General features: G+C 43.1%; 2 protein-coding genes and 1 long non-coding RNA gene across 3 annotated transcripts; all 3 read right to left on the bottom strand.

The window, feature by feature from the left end:
- Nucleotides 1-3,480: 3,480 nt before the first annotated feature.
- On the bottom strand, nucleotides 3,481-15,533 carry LOC133495539 (uncharacterized). The gene is made up of 4 exons (XR_009793601.1): nucleotides 15,399-15,533; nucleotides 8,207-8,293; nucleotides 5,900-6,173; nucleotides 3,481-4,027 (listed from the first exon to the last, which is right to left on the bottom strand). It is a non-coding gene; the product is annotated as an uncharacterized LOC133495539 (long non-coding RNA).
- Nucleotides 15,534-17,354: 1,821 nt separating this feature from the next.
- bub3 (BUB3 mitotic checkpoint protein) lies at nucleotides 17,355-20,584 on the bottom strand. The gene is made up of 7 exons (XM_061810314.1): nucleotides 20,376-20,584; nucleotides 19,225-19,419; nucleotides 19,068-19,137; nucleotides 18,551-18,702; nucleotides 18,307-18,465; nucleotides 17,948-18,122; nucleotides 17,355-17,812 (listed from the first exon to the last, which is right to left on the bottom strand). The coding sequence occupies exons 2-7, from the start codon at nucleotides 19,414-19,416 to the stop codon at nucleotides 17,592-17,594; spliced, it is 969 nt and encodes a 322-aa protein (XP_061666298.1). The 5' UTR covers nucleotides 19,417-19,419; nucleotides 20,376-20,584; the 3' UTR covers nucleotides 17,355-17,591.
- A 737-nt stretch (nucleotides 20,585-21,321) lies between these two features.
- LOC133495844 (homeobox protein HMX3-B-like) lies at nucleotides 21,322-23,095 on the bottom strand. Its single transcript, XM_061810861.1, has 2 exons — nucleotides 22,831-23,095; nucleotides 21,322-21,890 (listed from the first exon to the last, which is right to left on the bottom strand). Exons 1-2 carry the CDS (start codon nucleotides 23,093-23,095, stop codon nucleotides 21,322-21,324), a joined length of 834 nt encoding a protein of 277 aa, XP_061666845.1.
- Between the last annotated feature and the right edge of the window lie 386 nt (nucleotides 23,096-23,481).

Genomic DNA, 23,481 nt, shown 5'->3' with positions numbered 1-23,481 from the left:
GGTGCCAATTAATGTACTAGCTTTGCAAAGGCCGCTGATTGGATGGTGCAGGTGTTCCTAATCTTGTGGCCCGTGGGGAACCTTGCGAATACAGTATATTCATATCGACATCGAGAATGGCGGTATTTAAATTAGGGGGAGAAAAAACTTGGCAGTATTTAAATAAAGAGAAAAAAAACTCCTTTAATGAGCATGTTGCAGCTTAGTGGTTAATCCATAAAAACGGTTGCCTGGCAATGAGGGTCTCCTCACAAGTCTGTTTGAGCTCCCTTGTTAGCCTCAAATAGCAGAAAACGTGATCACGCGCTCAGTTGCGCCGCTCATAATAAGGCTCGCTTATGTTTCAAGTTATGGATTGAAGAATATACGCGTTGCGGTGGCGATCAAGATGAAGCAGTATTCGTTCCATCCGAGGTGTGTGATACGATCGTCGGGCACTTTTCGGGGAACAAAAGTGGAGGAAAAGCCTCAAACCAGCCAAGATAATTTATGTAATTCAGTGAAAATTGACTACAAAACATGCATGATAAATTGTATTATTGGTAACATATTTTACATAAATGTATTTAATTACTCTTTGGCTACCTATACTTTAAGTACTGGAGGGTCTTGAGGTCAACTTTATCCTGCAAAACAAACAGTGATTCTAATACTAGTAACATGCCCCCCCACTCCACCCCCGGTCCCCCCCCCCCACCCCCTCAGTACTGAATGTTCTAAAATCACGTCCTGTAGTTCACACCCTAACCACAAAAGTGAAGATTTGTAGCTTAATTTAGCATCATTTCACTGCAGAGTTACATATTTGGGGGTTACTTTGAAAACCCCTTTTTGTTTTTGTTTTTTTTAATTCAGTGACTGATAGAAAATATACATCATATCATAAATGGTGGTAAAATTGAAAGGTGAAATTTAGTAAGACCATTGGAAGACAGTATTGAACTGTACACACACACAAACGTTGTCATTGAATGACTGCTGCCCTCTAGCGAAACACCGCGACATTACAAGCGCCACCGTTGAAATGAGTCATCAGGCTGCACATTCAAATCTTTGGCGCTCCCTTGTGGGAGATTAAAAAACACGTTCTTGCTTTAGAAATCTGGATAAATTCATCTGAGGCGCATTGATCTGTAGGTGGCAATATGCAGTCAGTAAAAAGTGATATGATACGGTACAATACTCTGAAGTTAAAATTAACGTGGGCTTTAGACCGTTATTAAACGTTTCAGTTTGGGAGAACTGGAGATCTTTTTTTGGGGCCCTGTACCTTTAATTAACCCGATGGTGGTCACAAATTGACTCCCGCAGAACTGTATCCTTATTTTTTAATTCACCACCGTCGTGTCCACATTCAACCTGAAATTGAGGCGCCGCGTCTGCAATCCATTTAATTAGCACCCGCAGGAAATTACCCAGTGGGCAGTGCCGATAAGCCGCCGAAAAGCCCAGGAGAGCTCGGAGGCCCGGCCGCCTGATTGACCTTCATCATTAATATAGTTATCAAATTAACGGGGGGGGGGGGGGTCAAAGAAGACTCCCATTCATTTGTGGGTGGCTAGTAAAAGTGATATCATGTTTATATTGGTCTTCATGACACAAAAACGGCGTGCAGATGAAGATGACGATGGGTTGAAAAGAGTGTAAGACTGACATTGGGTTATGGGGACAAATCACAATTGGGGCCTGTTTGGGAGAATCCACTTGAAACGACATGAAAATAAAGGGGACAGAAGAAGATTTTGTCGCCCAAACGCTGGTTTAATTTTACACACAAAGCTCAGGGAGAGGTCGTGCAATGCTCCGTAATCGACACGCAAGCGGCGCAGTGGGGGAAAGTCACTCTTTGTTGCGGTTGCAACAACAACTTCTCCGCCTTGTCGGACTCTCGGTCCTCTCGAGCCGAGCGGACTCGCCGCTTTCAGGTGCCAATTAACTTCGCCCGAGAGCTCTCTGCTGTAATTGGCATCAATGAGGACGCTGCAGCGGCCATTTTCCCCGGCCCCGGCCGTAAATGGCACCTGGGCCTCCTGTCGCGCGGAAGTGACGATTGAGCATTTAAACTTTACCAGATGAAGGGGCGCTGAGGCTAGTTCAGAAGTCCAGAGCTGGCCTATGGCTGCCAGTTCGGTTTTGGGGCTCTCTATCTATAGCGCTTCTGATAATATTGATCCCTGATCACTCATACATCTTCAATAAAGCTCCTTTCCTACTCCTAGCAAAAAAAAAAAAAGAACCCAAAAAGGCCCAGAATCTTTATCCAGCCCTCTTATTTTTCCAAGGTGAATAGTGACAATTCCAGGCCATTTGCTTGAGGTGGTCCAATTCCCGGCCTCCTTCAGTCGACTGAGGCAGCGAGAGCTCTCGTGTTAATAATTTAAAGGAGACGAGCGCAAATGAATGGCGCTGTTAGCTCGCTTGCTTTAAATGGATGGTTTGAAAATGGAATTTGTGGTTTTATCGCAGCGAGTGGCTGCGTGTCAGACAGAAATCCATACGGCTGCTCATTTTATACAACTCGTCACTGGCCACAACATCATATACGTCTGCATAATCGAATACATAATTATATGGTATTCTATTATAGCTTGTGCATTTGGATCCTGGGAGAAATCACATTTCAAATTTCAGTCAGGAATCAAAAACTTGACTTAATTTGGGACAAATACTTAACTAAACGTTGTTATTTGCTAAATAAACATGATTACCCCAATAACAAATTTTGTAAAAATGACACTTCTTTGATATTGCCATTTATAAAATAAGGCGAATTACATTTTTTTTTAAAACGTCCCTAATGTACCTTTGGTGTTTGTGCAAATTACACACCTCCGGGCACATAGAGTATGAAATACATGTATTAGAGCAGCACGTATGTTCTTTATCCTCTGTGAAGAGCAACGAATATTACAGTGCCGTCCAGAGCTTTGCAACTGTATTTGTTGTGTATATCTATACTGTGTCTGTATTATAGTGCCCCCAGGTGGCCAAAGCGCACACATCACAAGGACCAGCACAATGTCCATTGAATGGAAATGAAGCAACATGTGGCAAAAAACAATTACAGCACTTACATTCTATTGAATTCTTTAAATACTGTATTTTTTTTAAAATAAAGTACAATACTATAGTTGCTGAATTCAATAGGGAAAGATGATTTGAGTTTTTTTTTTTTTTTTTTAATTGAATTGAAACAGTCCACAATAAAGCACCAAATGATACTGGATGCACTAATCCTTTCTTTCTTTCTTTTTTTAAAATGCGTTAACATGTGTGTGCTTGGAAGGCCCAAAAAAATACATATTTTACATTGTTTGTGCAACATTCGGTGATCAAACTGACAAAAGGAAAATTATTAGAAAAGGTGTCGATTGCAACCAATATTAAAGCGCAACGCTGCTTTTGTCCCGCGCCCCTAGCCGCTATCGCCTCTGCTTTAATTTAATATCTCTTTATCTCCCGCCGTTGTTTGTCTTTTATTGAGGTTGCGCCTGCATATCGTCCCCGATCTCCAAGCCAGAAGTGAGGGTCAGGGTGGGGGGGACGGGGGGAGTGGCCCTCTTGTTTATTGGCTTCCATTGAGCCCCGCGCAGGACTTGATTTGGCTATCTGCTCTCATATTAAGCTCTTTCACGTATTTGGCGCCCACGCGGATATTGTTTGTAAGCACATGGAGATATTCTGGACCGCCGGCGAATTAAATATGCCGCCCTCGCTTTTGTAATATCCTCTTGGCGGCCCCCCCCCATCCACGCGCGCCGTGAGAATGCCGCTGATCTTTTATGTTGACTATCGAGTTCGGGCGGGAGGAATTCAATCTTCATCTTCATCTCCGCCCTCAAAGTACATTAGAAAAAGTGAGCATGTGTGCGCTTGGAAATCTGTATTGATATTATTTGACACAAGCTAATAACAGAGAAGACGACGTTTACCATACGTAAAATGTGGTGCGGCCAGTGCTAGGGGTCGTATCCAAAATGGCGTCATAAACCGCATGTTTTGGAAATGTAGAGAGAAGCTGGAGAACCTGGAGAAAACGCACACAAGTGTGGGAAGAACATCTCATACATCAATATAAAATAGAGTACAGTATAAAGCTTGTGCACCTACGTCATCACATCACGTGACTTTTGTTTACGTCGCCATATTGCCGGTCTAGCAAAGCATTGTTCGATGCTAAGTCGGTCGGAGACGACACGAAAATACATCTTATAGCACGACTTCATTTAGAAGGTGAAAATAAACGAAGCTACGTGGAAAAATTAGACAAACTCGGCATAGAGGACCCGTATTTAATGCCGAAGTCGATGTTTTCGCCGATAAGAAATTGGACCGTTAATTCGCTTCCGCTTGTCTCGGACAACTGGATCTACGCATGGCTCCGGTGAGTAAGTGGTCGAGATTTGGCAAAGACGTTCGAGTGAAGGGAAAACATCAGAACTTTGGCAATACTTGCGTCGAACAGATGGAGGACCCCCTTGAAGCCATCACGGTTTAAAAAAAAAAATATATATATATATGAAAACGTGAACTGTTTAAATAGCTCGTGTCAAATGAGCACACTTGTGTCCGAGGTCCAGACAATTGTCCGGCAAATGGTTTCCATCCGAGCCGCAGCCGAGGTTAAGAGAGTCACCCTGGCAATTTATATGTAAATTTCCGACACTTGTTGGGGGCTTCCGAAACTTCCGGAGTGGCCGCTCTTCATTGGAAAGGCTGCAATTATGTTCATTGGGGGGTGGCGGTGGGGGGCGGTGGGTGCCTAAAAACACAGCTGGCTCCTCGTGTGACCCGCTCCATCTCTGGATGGCTTCGCGTCGGTAACGCAAAACATTGGCCAAAATTGTTTCGATGAGGCCTTTTAACTTGATTAGTTTACACAAAACGGCTCGTATGTGGCAGTTATGGATTGTTGTAAGACATGGGGGGGGGGGGGGGGGGGGGGACGACAACTTTGGTACTTCCAAAATTGGACTGTCGCAAATACAGAAACAGAATAATAAACTAGTTCATAACACAATTCCAATGAAGCGGAACAATCCGGATTCAGGACGTGCAACAAATTGTACAACTCTCTCGGAAATTTTACTTTTTTAATTCATTTATCTGCACGGTTTTCATGAAAAATGAATTCATTTGAAAACGTGTCATCCAGATTAAATAAAATCGCTGAATGATCCCCCAGAGGGGAAACTATGTCAACTAAATCAAATCAAAATACATGGCGAGAAACTGTTAGACAAAAACAAGTGGTGTCACTTTTTTCAAAAATACAGATAAAAAGCAGCTCATAACAGGCATAGAGTATATTTAATGTCAACAAACGTTGTTGTGTATGGATGATTAAAAACTCCAAATAATATTAGTTAGCAATTTAGAATCATCTCATCATAGTTACATCATCAATTTATGAACTGCTTTCAGAATCAGAAATCAAGCCGAATGTGTTTTTCAACTATTTACGTTTGGTAACACAAAAATGCTTGTTATATCTGAACTTTATCATCTATGACATATGACAATTTGAAATTTTGGTCCCGATTTTTACAAGAATCACGGAAATTGACACTCTAGATTTGGCATCGCGGGCCACATAAAATCATGTGGCGGGCCAGATCTGGCCCACAGGCCTTGAGTTTGACACCTGTGATTTACAGTTTCAATTCTCCTGTAATTTTTGTCATTAATTAACGACTATTTCCCTTAACATTGATCCATAACGTATTTAGTCATTTTAAAATTGTAACCAATTTCTTGTAAATTTTATATATATATATATATATATATATATATATATATATGTAGAGAATTTTTTTTGTCTTTTTTACTTATTTTGGGGATGTATTCAAGTTCACCCAGCCGCACATTAAATATCACGCCGTGAGAGTCACGCCCTCACCTCGTGCATTTCCGGCTCATCTATCGCACGGGCAGATGGCATCGGTCCAGGAGGTCCTGAGGGGTTCGCGGACGTGGGACTTCATGTGGCTTTGCAGCGGCGTGCGGCTGAAGGGCGACTACCGGGGGTGTTGCAAACACAACACCGCGGCATGACCGATACGCTGGAGTTCTCCTTGCTCAAGACAAAGTGGGCCTTGCTGGGACTCGCCCCTCCAGTCGGTCCACCGTCAGGGTTCGAGTCCAGGTGCCGTCTGCCGTAAGACTCTAAGACTCTGCAGATTTTTTAGAAAACTAGTCAGTATCAGGCGTGACCATCGTTTATTTCACGCAGTGTAACAACATTCTTGTACAGGTGTTGCCTTTGGATGCGCACAATAAAAGGCCACTTGAAAATGTGTGTGTGTGTGTGGGGGGGGGGATTCCTTATCTATGCCATCTGCGATGAAAACCTTCATGTTGGAAGTAATGAGCAACAAGGGCAGTAGGGGGCAGTAGCACTTTGAGCCCGGCTTCATTTGGGACTTGATACTGCTGAACTAATTCAATTTTTTGGGGAGACAGTTAAATGAAGTGGCACTTAAATATGAATCATAGTAGCGGAAAAAAAAAAAAAAAACACGGAATCAGATATCTTCAGATATCGGTTATCTACCAGTTGGAGTGCAGCGTAAACATGACCCTAAATCAGAATTTCGCACTTGTATCTGCAGTGTAAATCCAGCCTTAAAGTTAGGGACAGATGGTCCGGTTTAAAAAAAAAAGTGTTAATTATCGTGGATTACTGCTATATTTTATTTAATTGTCAAGTTCAGGCAGGCTCCAGAGAAACAGTCAGTGTGTAAGTGAACTTGTAAAAGGTTCACCAGACAAAGATCAGCCTTGTTGACACTAAACTTGAGGCTTCCTTCATCCTCGCCTACCCCTTCGGCTGCTTTGTCGTTGATGCATGAGCCGACGACGGCCACACGCTCACCCAGAGGGGACGCGTGCACTGACGTCAAAATGTAGGACCCCCGGAGACGTAAACGTCAATGCAAGAGGGCTGCCGTCCTGATCCTTCTCACTCTATATCCATCTAGATCGGGGCCGAGGAAACGTTTATGCTCAGAGGCTGCATTTTGGTTTTTAAAACGGACCGATTGGGTTGGTCTTTTGTAGATGGCGCAATATAAAATGTACAAACAAGTTGCCTCCGGAGGTGTTTACAACCCTTTGCGCATCAGACATGTGAACGTGGTGTTGTGTGGCAAAAAAAAAAAAAAAGTACTTTTCTTACATTTCATTTATGTCATTTATGTGTAAAAGCCGCAAGTGCCCACATTGAAACCCACATTCAATAATATTTACAAAGACTGTATACAGAAAGTTTAACGCTCGCACCGTGCTAAAGCTAGCGCTAGCACTTACGTTGCGCTAAAGCTAGCTCTAAAGATAATGCTAGCGCTAACTCCGCACTAAAGCTAGCACTAACACTAACAGGGCCGGTTAAAATAAAACTTACCGGTAAATATCACTGAGAGACGCCAGTAACACAGCAGCAACACGCTAACACAGCGCAGCGCTAACAGGGCCGGTAAAAGTCACTTCCTCGACACATATATTCCACCAGTCTCACAGTTACCTTTTCCCTTCGAGTGCCCCCTTGTGGCCGTCAGAAAAACAAAATGCACAAATTAGCCGCCTCACCGCATAAACCGCAGGGTTGAACGCGTGTGAAAAAAGTCGCGGCTCGTAGGCCGGAAATTACGGTAGTAAGATTTCATATCAATGGGGAAAGATGATAAAAGTGTTAATGCTAATGAAACTAATATCGCAAAGCACTGCTGTAGTCCACCAGGGTCCTTGCTAACATGCAACAGCTGCCAGGGGGAGGGGGCAGGAGTTGCCGGAGGATGAGGGATGCTTGGGTGTCAAAGGAAACCGGATACCTCCCCCGGGCATGTTTTGGAGAGCCCCGAAATAACTCCCGCTTTTTCGATTCGTGACTTGTAAACACACAGGCCACAAGATGCGCGATACGAGCTCACGCGGGCGTCGCTGCGCGTACGTGTGTGTCGGCTCGAGGTGTTTTCACGGAGGCGGGGGGTGGGGGGGGGGGCACTCAATTATCCTGCGGAGGAGAAAGGGATGTCTGTGATCTCATCTCCCCCAAAGTGGAGAATGATTGAGTAGAGAGGCTGTAATTTATTAATTATGGCCTATATTCTTAGACTTCGGCTCTGGCTTCATTCAATTTGTATGGATTGAGCGGTAATTACTGCGTTGCGGGCGCGTGCGCGCAACGAGTCGATTGCAGGTTACTTACAGTATGTTGTTTGTCCTCATGTCGTCTGGCGTCCTGTCGCCTCCTCTCAAAATCCTCAGGTCAAGCAGATGTGCGATTGCTCTTCTTCTGTGGTTTTATCAAGAGCAGATGTAGAGACAGGCTATTAGGGTCAATTAATTAGGATTGGTTCTGAGGAAACAGGAGGTTATACTGTAGATAATATGATGGAGAACATGAGGATTGCAACCCTAAGAAGCTGATAGTACTTGCTCCTCGCATGCATATTTTGGAATTCAATAAAGAACTTGCGCTATCTGCTTGTTGTGATCAAATAAAAGCAGTGCAACTTGAATGGTTGAATCTACGCGCCTTGGAATTAGCCTCTATTAGCGGAGCAGCATTGCTTAGCAAAAATAAATAAATGCAAATCGTGGCCGAAAGTGACCACGACGCTCGGCTTTGCGTAATTGCAGCGTGGCTCTCGACGGAGAATTGGAAATAATAATTGGGAATAATTTGCGAGCGCGTGTAGGAAGCCGCGGGAGGACGGCGAGCCGCGCAATTATGGGCTGGGAAGACGCGGGACGAAGCCGCCAACGAGCCGCTCGAGTGTCCCGCCGAGAGACGCGTCCGAGCGCGCGGCGGTGACTCAAACGCCGCTTCCGTCCCGAAGTATCGGCCGCCGTGTCTTCCTGGTTGATTCCAGAGAGCCCTTGTGACTCACTTTTGTTAATTTACGTGCACGCGAGGCAGAGAGAGTTCAACGTTTGACAAATTTTCGCTTCGCTGAGGTTAAAAAAAAAACATTAATATTCATCGGGATGTAATTTCTTTGACTATGGAATGAAGTGAGGTTGTGTCAAGACTCCCATGTTTGAAATCATTATGTGGGGAATCATAACATTGGATTTTTTTTTTTTTTTTTGCAAACTGCCCACTGACAAACACAATGTTGCCACTACTTTTTTCAGGCTGTTGCCAGAGGTTGATTTGTTTGTAAAAGTTTCCAAATACCTTTGCCGTTGTGTAACGCCGTCACTTAATTATGTAGACCATTGATGTCAAACTGAAGGCCCGGGGGCCAGATGCGGCCCGCCACATAATTTGTGTGGCCCGCGGAGGCAAATCATCTGTCAATTTCCATGATTCCTGTGAAAATCTGGAACAAAATTCCAAATTGTCATAGAAATGAGAATGTTGAAGTATTATAAGGCTTTTTGTGTTGCCAAACATGAATAATGGCTGAAAAAAAAATCATTACCCTCAATTTCTGATTCCCAAACTAATTCATAAACTGCGTTTGTAAAGATGACGCAGCGATTGAAATTTTTTTTATGGTTTCACAGTCATAGCAGCCCTCTGAGGGAAACCGTAACTACAATGTGGCCCATGACAAAAATGAGTTTGACACACCTGATGTAGCCGATTACTTAAATTTCACGATTACTTAAATTACATATTTGCATTACTGAAGTTGGATGTCCATCTCAGATACGGTCTTAAAAGTTGCTAAATTTAGCAGTATAAGTGTTTAATGTGACGGTTTAATGCACAGGTGTCAAACTCAAGGCCAAGGGGCCAGATCTGGCCCCCCACATGATTTTATATGGCCCGCAAAGCCAAATCTATTGTTAGTTTCCATGATTCTTCTAAAATTCTGTACCAAAATTTCCAATTGTCATTTATCGTAACTGATAAAGTTGAGAAATTACAAGCATTTTTGTGTTACCAAACGTAAACAGTTGAAAAAAAAACATTACCCTTGATTTCTGATTCCAAAACTAGTTCATAAATTGATGATGTACGTATGATGAGATAACTAAATATTTTTGTTTCACAGTCATATTGGCCCTCTGAGGGGAAACTGGAACAAGAATGTGGCCCACGAGAAAAATGAGTTTGACACCTCTGGTTTAATGTGTCGAACCCCCTCTGACAATTTCGATAACTACGGAGGTCAACTTTTTGGTGTCGTCATAGTGACAGCTGCGCGTTACGGGGCTTTGCCCACAGGCTCGGCCGCGAGATATGATCAATGGGCGGCCATGAATAATGAAGAGGCCAGGCGTAGCAGACACTTAATTACACTTTGGAGAAGCCATTCTGGATAATTGAGGAGAATAAAGACGACCAAAGTGGATGAACGCTGACCGCAAACCGAATTTTGCGCGTTTGTTCTCGAAGAGAGGCCTTCTGCCTTATTATACAGCAAATTGTCATTTGTCATCCTGTGATTTGACGTTTTTTAAAAAATGAGAGTTGGTTTTACGTGCCTCGGTCATTTCCTTTGACCAGATTATTGTTCTTTTAATGTTAAGGATAATTGCCACGCATGCAGACAGCGCCGTGCGCCTGCCATCTGTGACGGTTACGTGAAATTAGCGCTAAACTACTTAACGGACACTTTGGCCCATTGTCTGCCGTTGTCATAATCAGCCCGAATAACGGCCGGCATCAATACGGTCTTGAAACCCGATTTGAGCGTTAATGGAGTCAGATAGGGGGGGGTGGCGTTGGAGGCGTGCTCTAGGGGTTAATGCTGTTAGAGATGTTGGCAAAGAGCAAATTAAATCAGCCATAGATCGAGCCCTCTACACACAGCCAGACAACCAGAGCCATTGAGGAAGGGGGGGAAGAAAGACGCTAGGGGGTAATATTTGAGCCCCGCTCGCAGACGTATGGAAATAAAAGTCTGGATGTCAGTGGTCATCGCAATCATTGAGTCTAATGCGCTTCCTGTCATCCGTGGAAGCAGACGCTACGACACGATTCCGCACTTGGCCGGCCCCTCAACTTGCGGTCACGGCTTCGGGCGGGCGCAGCCGTTGACAGCTGACGCAGACGCTCGTGTTACCAAGTGAAACTTTGGCCATCTTTACGTCTCCCGAGACCAGAGTTGATTTATGTCAGGTGATCAATAATCGGAGGCTTCACACCTCCAGCAATTTTTTTTTCTTTTTTTAAATGGACGCTCTTGTGACTGCCACTTCAAACGTAGGTCGTGCAAGTTTGACTTCTGAGGTCTTGCATACCCTGAAGCATGCTAAACACGATCACTTTTCCTCCTTGGAGAATAACCAACATTTTGACTTTGACAGTGACTTTGATGCTAACTTATAATTATATTGCTTTAATGACAAGTTTGAACGGGTGTTTCCTTCTATAAAACAGTAAATACCGTAATTTCCGGCCTATAAGCTGCGACTTTTTCCACACGGTTTATGCGGTGACGCAGCTAATTTGTACATTTTTTCTAACGGTCGCAAGGGGACACTCGAGCGGAAAAGGTATCGAGTGAGACCGAATATATGTGCCGAGGAAGTGACTTTTACCAGTCCGGAATGTTAGCACTGCGCTAGCGTGTTACTGTCATGTCTCTGTGATTTTTACCAGTATCTTTTTATAACCGGCGCTGTTAGCTAGCGTTAGAGCGGTGGTGTTAGCGCGGCGGTGCTAGCATTATACTCTGTGCACTGTCTTTCTTTGTAAATATCTCGTATTTCAATGTCGGTTTCAATGTGGGCACTTGTGGCTTTATGTATATATCAAATGGTATTTCCTTTACAAATGTACTGGGTGAGGCTTATAACCAGGTGCGCTCTGTAGGTCGGGAATTACGGTAGTGGCTTTTTACACGGCAACTGTCAACGCCGTCGGAGCTCCGTCGTACTTTGTAATGATCGCGACAAACCTTCGTAAACCCAGTGGTTGAGAACACAACCAAAGAAATTTTACCAAAGCAGATGCAAGCAGAGGTTTCCTAGGGCAAAGTTGTCAGTGGAAGATTTATGAGCACCAGCAGAAGGTAAACAAGATGAGGTCTCCTCGCGAGCTGAGGATGGATGGCGATGCGAGTCCGGCTGACGCTAAAAGTGAGAGGTGGACTCGGGGAAAGTAGGGGGTTACGCAGACCTCTCAGTATCCATTTTACCCTCGAGAGTTCGATCCTGGTCTGTGACACATGTGGCCCTCAAGGTGAGCTAGTCTGGAGTTTTCGTGGGGTTTGGCATGTTGAGCTTCTGCAAAATTCAGTCTAGGCACATTGGGTAGTTTTTGACGAGTACAGAAGACCACTTTTTTTTCCTTACAAGGCTGAGAAATTGTTTGAATTGGCAACCAATCTAGGAAGTAGAGTGCCATTTTGAGATACGAGCCACCTTACTTTGGACTTCCTTCCTGACCACTTTTTCTGCAATTAAGGTGAAAATTTCAACATTGAACTTTTTTTGAATGCTTTTCCACACTTGTTTCCAAGTGTTTTTTTTATACCACATACTGGTTTAGGTTGTGGGTAAATTTATTTCCCAACAATTTGTACTCCGGTCTGGTCGCAGGGAATATAGAACTGACTTACATTTTCGCAGATCTATGATCGCAAGTTAACAAACCATCGTTGGCGAATTTCACGTAGCCAACACCTACTAGTTAGAACATTTTGTAATGCTTTATTCAACAAACACCTAACAAAAACATATTTAACGTTCATACACAATGGTCACAATTGGACTCCCGGACTGGCTAACATTTAGCTACATCAGCAGCGTGCAACAGCCAACTCTACTTTTCTTCGCTGACGTGTCACTCACCAGGGGAGAGCCAGCCTTTTTAAGCCGTACACACTCAAAGTCATAGATAATGGTGTTGATTGTGAGGATATGGAGGCCTCACAAGCACATTTTGTTTAATAACGTAAAACCCAATTCATCGATGGGATAATCGAGTCTAAAAATGTTCAATAGCAGCTGACATTGTGTTGTCGTCTTGTTGAGACTGAATCAACAATATCAAGCAGTGCCCTCGGTTTTGCCTGAATAGCTTCAAGATGCAATTATTTAATGGTAATGCGCATAAATGTATACTTTACCCAAATCCGTGCCCTCACCTTTTGAGGCGCAATTGTGGAAGGACTCGACTTTGGTGCCACTAATTGCAAATTGTCAACTTCTTCGCACGGGGGAGCGTTCTGCTGCAACAATGTCTTTGTGCGGGTCCGTGCTCCTCCTTAGTAGCAGCTGTCATTATTTATAGATCTACCCCCCCCCCCCAGACGTGACAAATTAAAACACACTGTCCGACCTCTCGAGTGCGTGCCGCCGCTAATGCGGCGCAATACAGGAAGCGATTGTCTCCTCTTTTGTCTTCCTCTCGCCTCTCTTTTCATTGAATGCTCGCTAATGAGTAAGTAAATGGCGGGGAAAGGTGCGCGTGTACAATTTTTTTTTTTTTAAAAGTAGCGGCCTTTGTGGCGGGTAATTAGGAGCAGCGAGAGGCGTGCAGGTGTTGAGCCGGGCCGCTAGGGGGGTCACGTTTGCCGAGCTTTCCCGACTATTAAAATGATCACTTTCAATAGCGAACAAAGAGAAGAGAGTGCGTATGTAGCGGCGGGTATTTTCCCCACCTCTAATGCTTTATCTGCCTTTTGATGTGGCGCTCATAAAAGGCCTATTGGGTTCCCACAATGACCCGCGAAATGGACGAGGGCCGACGTCGCGGGCTCCGACTGTTGCCGCCATTAACTAAAAGGCCCCGGACATTATGAAAGAGACCGTCGGATGAAAGAACACTGAGGGGGAGATGAAGAAGAAGAAAAAAAGAAAAAAAAAACAATAATTGAAAAATTGCCTAATGCTAAAGTGAAAGAAAATGGAGCCGTGATAAGCCACTGTGATATTCCGTTATCTCCGGTAAATGCGGCCAAACAAGACGATGCGGCCAGCCATTCTTTTTGAAATGGATATGCTTCAATTACCTGCGTGTCTAAATCTAGTTAGGTCGGCCATTGTCCGCAGCTTGGATGGGGTGTTGAAGCAAATTACACCTTACAACCTACTACAAAAACTCCAGAGAGCCGCGACTGCCACCAAAAAAGAAAAATAAAAGCAGTACGAAAGAGGTTACAGGACACACTAACATTGGTTAGCTCAAATTTAGTGTCGCTTTTGAGCCTTTTTTGAATGAAATAAAATCAAAATATGTTTTAGTATGATTAACAGGTGTGCAAAAAAACTGTTTAAGTGTATGAAATAGATTGCTGATTAACCTGAGTGTTGAAGTCAATGAGGCAAAACAAAAAACTACCTGGCGGTCCAGCCAGTATCAATTAGATTGCGGTAGATTCCAAAAATGTAAACTTCATATCAGATACAGTGGTGCCTCGGTTCTCGACTACAATCCGTTCCAGAAGGCCAGTTGAAAAGTGAATCGCTTGAAAACCGAAGCGCGTTTTACCATTACAATGAATGGAAAGTGAAATAATGCGTTCCACTCTTAAAAAAAAAAAAAAAAAAGTTTTTTTAAGCTTTTCCTGATAATAAACTGCATAGTAGAAATACATGTATAGTCTAAATACTTACATAATTCAAACCTCTTTTTTTTTTTTTTTTTGCTTAAAATGTGTGCTTTAGTAGTAGAGAAAGGGAAGATTGGGAGTGCATTGCCGTATCTGCCTTGTAAACCTTTTTTTTTTTATTAACAAAAGTGCAGAATAACTTTAAACAAGCAATAATGGGGGGGGGGACAAATTGTTTCGTAATGACATAATCAGAGATTCTCGCATCCAATAATAAACGTTTTATATACAACTGACATTTTCAATAGCCGACCAAAAAGTTGAGCCAATTATCCACACATTTTTGCTATATTGCGGCCTACACTGATGTATAAAATGTCGAGTGGAAGAAACAGGGAGCACTTCTCGCTCCCCAACCCCCCGATAAAATAAAATAAAAAATCTTCACTTCATTAAATACTCGATTGTGGAATAGCATGGAATAGTTCAGCTCATTTTAGAATAACAAAGACGAACATAAAAATTTGAAAAAAAGTGAAGCTATGAATACTTAGATGCACTGTAGCCCAATTAAATTAATTCAAAATAAATTGTTTTTGCCCCCTGTGCAAGTGACTTGTCAAAATGGCGTGCCTCAAACGGATGGTTGGGCAAAGCACTCAACGCCACTACAACCCTTCCCTCCGACACTTTGGTGGTCTTCCGGGTCAACGGCGAGAAAGCCGACACCATCCACAGAATCACCCTCGGCATATCGTAAAAAAAGTCGGAACGCAAATGGTTGACTTTTAGCTAAGAACGTAGCGCTTAAACTACTCCCATCCCGCATTAGTACATTAAACTAAAAAATGTTAACGTTCTCCCAATAACATGTTTCTGTATTAAATCATAAATTTTCATCTAAGAATGCGATTAAACTGCAAAACATGACATTGTACTCACCGTCTTCCTTAAGGGCATGAGGTGACGCTTCTTGGCATCTGTAAAAACAAAACCAGTTAGTAGTTTGTACACTTGGAGAAAATTATACAGCTCATATGTAGCATTTGTTTCATGTGCAATTACCTCAGAGAGAACTTTTTTTGTTGACCCCAAACAAATTTTTCATTTTTTCCTCAACAGGTTTTTATGGATTTCCAGGCTTTCAAGTTGTCTAAAATACGTGCAGTGGGTGCATGCAAGTGTTTGGATGTATTTGTACTTTTGTAGAGTCATAAAAAATGGCTGTAATCCACCACAACTTTTCTGGGTGTGTGAGGTCCAGTTGGTCCACCACAAGCTGTTTCATGGTTGATTTTTTTTTCTCTGTCTTCTTCAAACGTGAGCCATCTTTTGTGCGCCTTTACGACTGGAAGTAAATGAGATGGTTAGACCAAAAAAAAAGAAAAATAGCATGACCAGCCAACATTTTGGACAGCTATGCATTTTTTCCTATATTTTGCTTCCTTGGCTTAATGAGCTGATGGCTCTTTATTATTAGGAAATATTAAACTGGTTTTGAGAATATGGACCACACAATGTAACAGCACATAAGGGAACCTTCCATGACAAGACGCAGTCCTTACTTCGCTGTTTAATTGCAACTCGAACGAGTCTTAAGACATCACTGTTGAAAAATGAACATTATGTTGCTGAAAAGCACGAGAGAAATTATACTTTTAGGATAAAGTGCATTGCAAGAATAAAATTGTACTTACAATTTTCAAAAGCTGCAGCCAACATTTAATATGAATCATCCACACATACGTTCCAGTGTTTTGAAGTAGCATCAAAACTGAGTGAGCTTGTTTGACATTGTCTGATGTATTGAATTTATTTCACATTTTGGCTGCGCAAAAAGGATCTGAGTGCTCACCCAGCAAATCAATGACACAAAAACTGAACGCTTTCATAAATCATGTCATTATCAGAGGTTATAAATTTGAGGGTTGGGGGAAGTGCGTTTACGCCGATGCAGATTAAGCGGACTAATGCACGTACACAGATCAATGTGGCGGCATGCTGTTGTTTTGTGCCACTAATTGGTTGTCGTCGACATCATTGACGCCTCGGGTCCATTTAGTGGACGGCTTTTGATACAATGCTGGAGGCCATTGGTCATCAATTCACCGATAATCTGACATTATGTGCTGGAGGTCAGATAATGCAGTTTATATATATATATTTAAAACTTTCGATATTTAAACCTTTATCAAGCCACATCAGGCAATTTAAAAGATTATCATTTGCAACTTTGACCTGGCAGCAGACAACGATTAGACACCTAAGTTATCATGGAGTCTTTGAGTCAATAGATAAACCTAGATATGATATTTGTGTCAATTTGGCCATTTTGGAGTCAGTTCATCGTAAAAGGTAAAAATGTGTACAATTTCCCCTGTCAAGGCAGCATAAATGCCATTTCATATTAGGCTCTGATCCAATCAGACATCCACTATCACGGGAATGACTGGAGCTCAAGCCAGCTAATCATTTCCAGGATGCGGCGGAGGCCCATTGAGCCATTACGCCACTTAAATAGAATCATTGACTTTATATCTCCATCTTCTCTGCCGATTTGGCTGAAGGGCCTCACAAATTCTATTAGGCACAATTGAAAACCCAAACTGGAGGAGGAAGAAATTGGCCGCTGTTACCCGTTTTGTTCTGTATCTCTATGATCTACAACAGCGCATCATCATCATCATTATTTTTTGGTGCAAGCTGTCCCCCCCCCCCCCCCCCCCCCACTCCCACCGACCCGGCAAGCCTACCGGACGCAGACTGCTGCGATTACTTCCTTGCCAATAAAGCGGGATCTGTTTAGTCTGCTGATGTCTTATCAGTGTCAGACCAGCATCTGGGTTAAGAAGAAGGTCCACCACACATACCAGACAGAAGACCTAACAGCAACCCAAGTAAAAATGAGCAATGTTTTTTTATTTATTAAAGAAACGAAGGCATTACAGACAAAAACAGATGCGCACAGCAGAAGAAGCCCAACAACAGTGACAGAAATACAACTTTCAATAAAAGTTACACTGGATGCCAGTAGATAAAGGCTTCAAAAAAAAAAAAAAAAAAAAAGAAAGAAATGGAGGCAACCAAATGTTGATATTGGATGTTGAAAAGTGGAGAGGCAAAGATCAGGGTAGCTCACTTGGGCTTGGTCTCGGCGTCGGTGACGTGGCGGATGAAGACTGCGTCTTCCGGATGGACCACGTCGCCCATCTCGTGCATGTAGGACGCGGCGATGGCGATCAGGCCGCCGTCGCTGCTGAAGGCCAGCGACGCGATGCTGGTCGGGTAGTGGTGGAACTGGCACAGGCGCTTCTTGTTGAACGGGTCCCAAATGTTGACGAAGCCATCAGAACCGCCTGGAAGGAGAAAAGAGAAGGACAGTGGTTGGGAATTATTGTGTTAAGAGTTCCGCGTTCTCTGGCAAAACATGACACTTTGGTTCCGCACTCAGCGCAAACGATTTTTAATAATGTATACAAACTACGTTGTACCTGTCGCAAAGGTGTTGTGCACGCTGTGAAAGGAGATGGCATTGACGGGGTAGACTTGCTCCACGCCGTCCTTCAGTCGGTGGCACTTGAAGGCATACTTCTTCTTCTGGACTTCCGGATTAGGGTCCAGGTACTCCACGGCCACACGACCCTCGATGGAGCTCAAGACGTAGCCCTGTACACGAAGAGAAAGGTTTGTGACCACAATGTCGATATCAACCCAGCTTCTTCCAAATCTTGCAATGCTCGTCATCTTTGTATTTTCCAGCCGACTGGACGGTACCAAACTCCCTCTCACCGGTCAGTTTTGGTACAATGACAAAGACAGCAAGTGAATCAACAGGTTGTTCTCCTGGCACCTGTTTGTTTGGGAAGGCTCGGATGCAGCGGGTCTGAAACTTGAGACTGGACTCTCTCCTCTGCTGCACGTAGCCCATATTCCTCAAGTCCCACACCAGCACGCGTCTGCCTGCCGTGCCGACGATCAGCCGGTCGCCCGCCACAGACATGGTGTACACCTTCGGTCGACAAGTGCAAAAATCTATACTCAGACACACGCGGACATTTGGTTACGCGCGCCACGACGAGCCAATGATGTCGTACCCTCTCGGGTTGCGTGAAGGTGCCGGCGTTGCAGGGGGCTCTCGGATCCCAGAGTCGGACTGACCGATCCCAGCTGCCCGTCACCATGACGTTCACCTCCGGGCAGTGTTCGACACAGCGAATGGGGGCATCGTGCTTTCCCACTATGGTGTCTGAAAAAACATTTTATTTTATTGAAACCCACAGCATATACCCTAGACAACCTACAGCGTGCATATAAAAAGTCTACACACCCCTGTTCAAAGTCTAGGAATTAGTAATATTAAAAGGTAACCCCAAGATAAATCATTTTTTAAAAAATTCCACCAGTGACCTCTAGGCTGTACAACAGAGAGAGAAAACCACAGATATTAAGGTTGCACATATGTGCACACCCTTTTATATCAGGCTGTGCTCAGAAGTAACACATGTGAACTCAGGTGTGTGCCGATTCCGAATTAACATGAGTTTGCATGTGATTGGATAATTTTGACCACAGTCACAAACTATTATACAATAACCTTGGTCAACATGTTACCTTGGTCTGTGTTCAAGTCGTGCATTTTTAAATTAGTATCCAAATCTCCACTCCAAGCATGCGTCGGGTCCTGTGGGAGAGGACATTGTGCTCTTACAACAACATGTTAAAACTCAAATATTAACGTAAGTTAGTTAACGTGACACCTGCTACATACATAAAAAGCACAATCTAGAACAGGCGCAGTGTGTTGGTACTTCATGCGCATGTTGTTGGCCACCACGTCATACAATCGGACCGTGCAGTCCCAGGAGGACACCAGCAGGAAGTTTCCGTTGCTGGGGCTGAACTTGACGGCGGTGATGCCATCTTCTGGCACCTGGTTCAGTTTGTACTCACTGGAGACCATGGTCTGTGGGTGAAAAAAAAAAAAAGGGGGGGGGGGGGATCACTTTCAACTACACACAATAAAGCATTGTTTTTTTTTGTCAACAGGGCGGTTTATTTCTGACATTCACTTCTTACAATAACATCTTTGCAAACAGAGAAGAGCTATCTTCCAAAAGGACTGTAAGTGTTGCCAACTTAACAATTAAATCACTTTATTTTCACTTCTGAGTCCCCTCGATGAGTGAGTTGAATTTCCAACAAGACAAGCGCGCAACCAATTTCACATTGCAAACTCAGTGTTTCTAAACATTGCCCAAGACACAGTGCCCATTTCTGTGGTGCAAAAACAGATTTATCTACAAGTTGAGAACTATTTGACCTGCCTCCAAGCTCGAGATTTGTTTGCTTCACCTGTACAACTTCACATGAGAACAGAGAGAAAGACGGCAGCAGACGTGAATCAGAAAAGCCATGCAGCTTGACGACTATTTTTAGAATTGACTGTTGAATATTTAGATAAAATCTTTAAAGATTATTAATGTTAAACTAAACCTGCTTTGACTTATTGTCTTGTTACTGCAGCTGTAAATAAATAAATACTAGGTCTTTGGGTGTTAATCCATGGTTAACGTGGGGAAAACTGTTCAGGAGGGGAAAATAAAAAACCCATAAGGCATTTATTAAATTGTCATTTGCCTAAACTGTAATTAATAGGTAAAATGAAAAAACTCAGAAGGTATTTTTAACTGTCGTTAGCTTCTTCCATAACAAAATGGCGGAAATTTCCGTGAAGTACAAAGCGTTTGTATTTAATATCGCGGAAGAATGTGTCTCAAATGAAGTTAAGCGAAAGGTTTTGTGCAGCCGTTGGTAATATTAATATGTCAAGCAAAAATCTTGTTCATTCTCAAACATCACAACCAGGTATTAGCCTTAGCCGGAAGCTAACCGAAAGCTAAACCGGCACGTTCTACTCACCGTGGCGTCACCAACTTCCACTTTGCAAGTATATTGAAAACGCTTCACAGAGAAAAAGATATTTTCATTTAGATTAATTTAGGTTCTTTGCGCAGATTCTGAGCAAAGACCACGTAAATATCCACGGAATGGTGTGCACTCGGCTAACTGCTTTTGTCCGACTCCGGAAGGCGACAGCTTTGAAGCTGCTGCTGATTGGCTGAAACCAAATGCTCAAATTCCCGCTTGCGCGTTGATTGGATAGTTTTAATTCGAAGGAGTACTTCCAATGTCCCTGCACAGGTCACGTGTTGCCGGAACCTCTCGTTGGCATGTCTCGCGCATGCGTGTTAGGGTCATCCGGTTTCCCTTAACTCCCCAAAATAAAATGAACCGCAACGTATTAATTTAGTCTGGTCTAATCATGCAGCAACTTGTATACGTTAAGAAGACAAATGCAAATGAATAATAAATGATTCTGATCCTTTGCTCTTTGTAAATTCTTCCGAATACATCACAAGTCTGTATTTTTTTTTTTGGCAACAACAACTTTACTGGGACAACATACAAGATTGCGGTCAGAATAAAAGAGACGTATTATATTGGGCTCCTTGGTTTACTTTGCCACAATTACCTCCTTTGTGTTAAAAGAAAGAGAAAAAAATGTTTGTTTGCTGCAGTAAATCACGAGCCTCACAACAATTCTATTGCACAAGTAAGGGAATGTCAGAGTATTTAATCCCACAAAACAGCCACGAACACGGTCTTAAAAATACATTATGTACAATCTTGCACATGAAAAATATATTCAAACACTTTGAAGCAATCGAGACAATATAGATTGTCCCTATAATGGAGATGCATATATTGGACATAAAAGAAAGTCACGTGTGGTCAATCTACAAAATAGACACAGAACTTGAAAATATGTACAAAGGTTTTTCAAGTTGCCGGCAAATTGAGCGTGTTAAACAGGCCTCAGTAGCGGAACCGGGTGGGGGTAGTACATGTGGTGAGAAAAGGCCAGGATGGGCGCCTGGCCGCCGGGCGAGCTCCCCGGCGCGCTTCCGCTGGCCTCCGGAGCTCCGTGGTCGTGGTAGAGGATGGGCACCCGCACCATCCTCTGCGCCGCCGCGTGGCTCAGGTTGGCCGACTCCAGTTCGGCGGCCAGCTGCCTCTTCCACTTGTTCCTGCGGTTCTGGAACCAGATCTTCACCTGAGTCTCGCTCAAGCGCAGCGAGGCGGCCAGGCCGGCGCGCTCCGAGCTGCTCAGGTAGCGCTTGATGTCGAAGGTGGACTCCAGCTGGAACACCTGGCTCCTGGAGAACACGGTGCGAGTCTTCTTCTTCCTGCACGGCTTCCCGTCACAGTCGTCGGGCTTCTTTCGCCAGTCGTCCTCGCCGGGATCGGCGTCCTTCTTTGGCTCCTCCGGGTCACTTTCGTCGTCATCTGCGCTTTCCTCTTTGGCGTCCGGTTCGCTTTTCGGGGGTTCGGGCGAGGGTCCGTCGTGCAACAACAGCTCATCCTTATCTGAACCTGAAAAAAAAACAACAACAAATAAAAAAAAAAAAGAATAAAAAAGAGGGCTTCATAGTTATGTGCAAACTCTCAAAATGAATGCCACACACAAAAGTGAGGTAAGTCATGACATAAAATGTAATATATTGTAAAATATTTCAATAATACAATACCATGGTATATTGTACACGTATTGCATGTTTCCCTTTTTTGAATTTTTGTAAGCGATATAGTGAATACCCACCTCAATCTTTACGTTTTACTTATGCCGTGAATATTTGCACGACAATCGTCATGCCCATCACATCAAATCAATATTTTACTCGTATTTACATGTTGTTCAAATGTATTTATACGCATTTATATTTATAATTTATTCAGTGTATTTTTTTCTATTGCGATTAGTAAGAATATTCAAGTGAAAATTAATTCACCTGTTAAAGGGCTGCATTAATATGACTCATGACAGGCATAACTTAATTTGTCATCAAAGGTGGTTCTGATTTTATGATTAAGATTAATTGTATTTTAAATTAATATATTTTTAAATACTCTTTATTCAAAAAGTTTATTGACAACGTTCATTTTCCCTCTCACCACTAGATTAATTGATACTTAGAACATCTGGGATAGTATATTTTAAGATACTTACTTACCTTATACTGTAATCTGGAAAAAAAAATAATAATATTTTGGGAGTGAAAAACACCCATACAGATTTGAAGATGTTTCATCTGGATTAGATCTGATAACAGATTTATTATATTATACATTATATATTATTATATATTATATATACATACAAATTACAGTATTATAAGATTTCTTTGGGAATGGGGTAGTGCATAAACATGTAATACATACAATGAAAATAAATAAATAAATAAAAGATGCTTTAGAAGTTCCATGGCACTATTGTACACAAGTGTTCAGGGGAATTGAAGGTAATATGATGTACCTCGAGCCTTGAGATGAGCACCAAGCATGTAAGGATACCACCAAGGAGACGCTGAGGGCAGACCAAGCCGCTGTGAGGGCAGCTCCAGGCGGGGTAGCGATAAATCAGCCAGGCGGGAGAAGAAGCTGCCTTCCAAGAAGCCTCTGGGCCTGGTGGGCTTGCTGTTGCCGTGGTGATCGTCGATGCTGAGCAGGTTCTTGATGGAGAACTTGATGGAGTCTTTGGCAGACTGGCGCGTCTCTTGTTGCACGTCAGGGTCTGCCATCACCCTTTTAGTTCCGCACCCGAATCACCATCAGAATGTGACAATTCAAAAGTTGAAAGAAAGAACTGATGCAGCAGCAGCAGCAGCAGCAGCAGCCTTGCAGAAGTAAAAAAGTATCCAAAAGATGTGCTCTCAGTGGTGCTGAAGAGAGGGATAAAAATGCTGTGCCTGTCTTCAATGAAGATGTAGTGATGACATGAAAAATGACAGCCCACTTAAAACACACTGGATCCACGTGATTGGCCAGTGCAGCGAGCAAATGGGCTTGGAGTCTACACTGAGACCAGAATAGACACCAAAAGGAATACAAAAGGTTTTTTTTTTTTTTTTTTTTTTGGGGGGGGGGACCCAAAAGTACAGCCACTTAGCCAATAAGAGCAGGGGTG

The sequence above is a fragment of the Syngnathoides biaculeatus genome, chromosome 22, assembly GCF_019802595.1.
Source record: "Syngnathoides biaculeatus isolate LvHL_M chromosome 22, ASM1980259v1, whole genome shotgun sequence".
Taxonomy (NCBI): domain Eukaryota; kingdom Metazoa; phylum Chordata; class Actinopteri; order Syngnathiformes; family Syngnathidae; genus Syngnathoides; species Syngnathoides biaculeatus.
The sequence above is the reverse complement of the archived record's forward strand: the minus strand, read 5'-3'. Positions and strand labels throughout refer to the sequence as shown.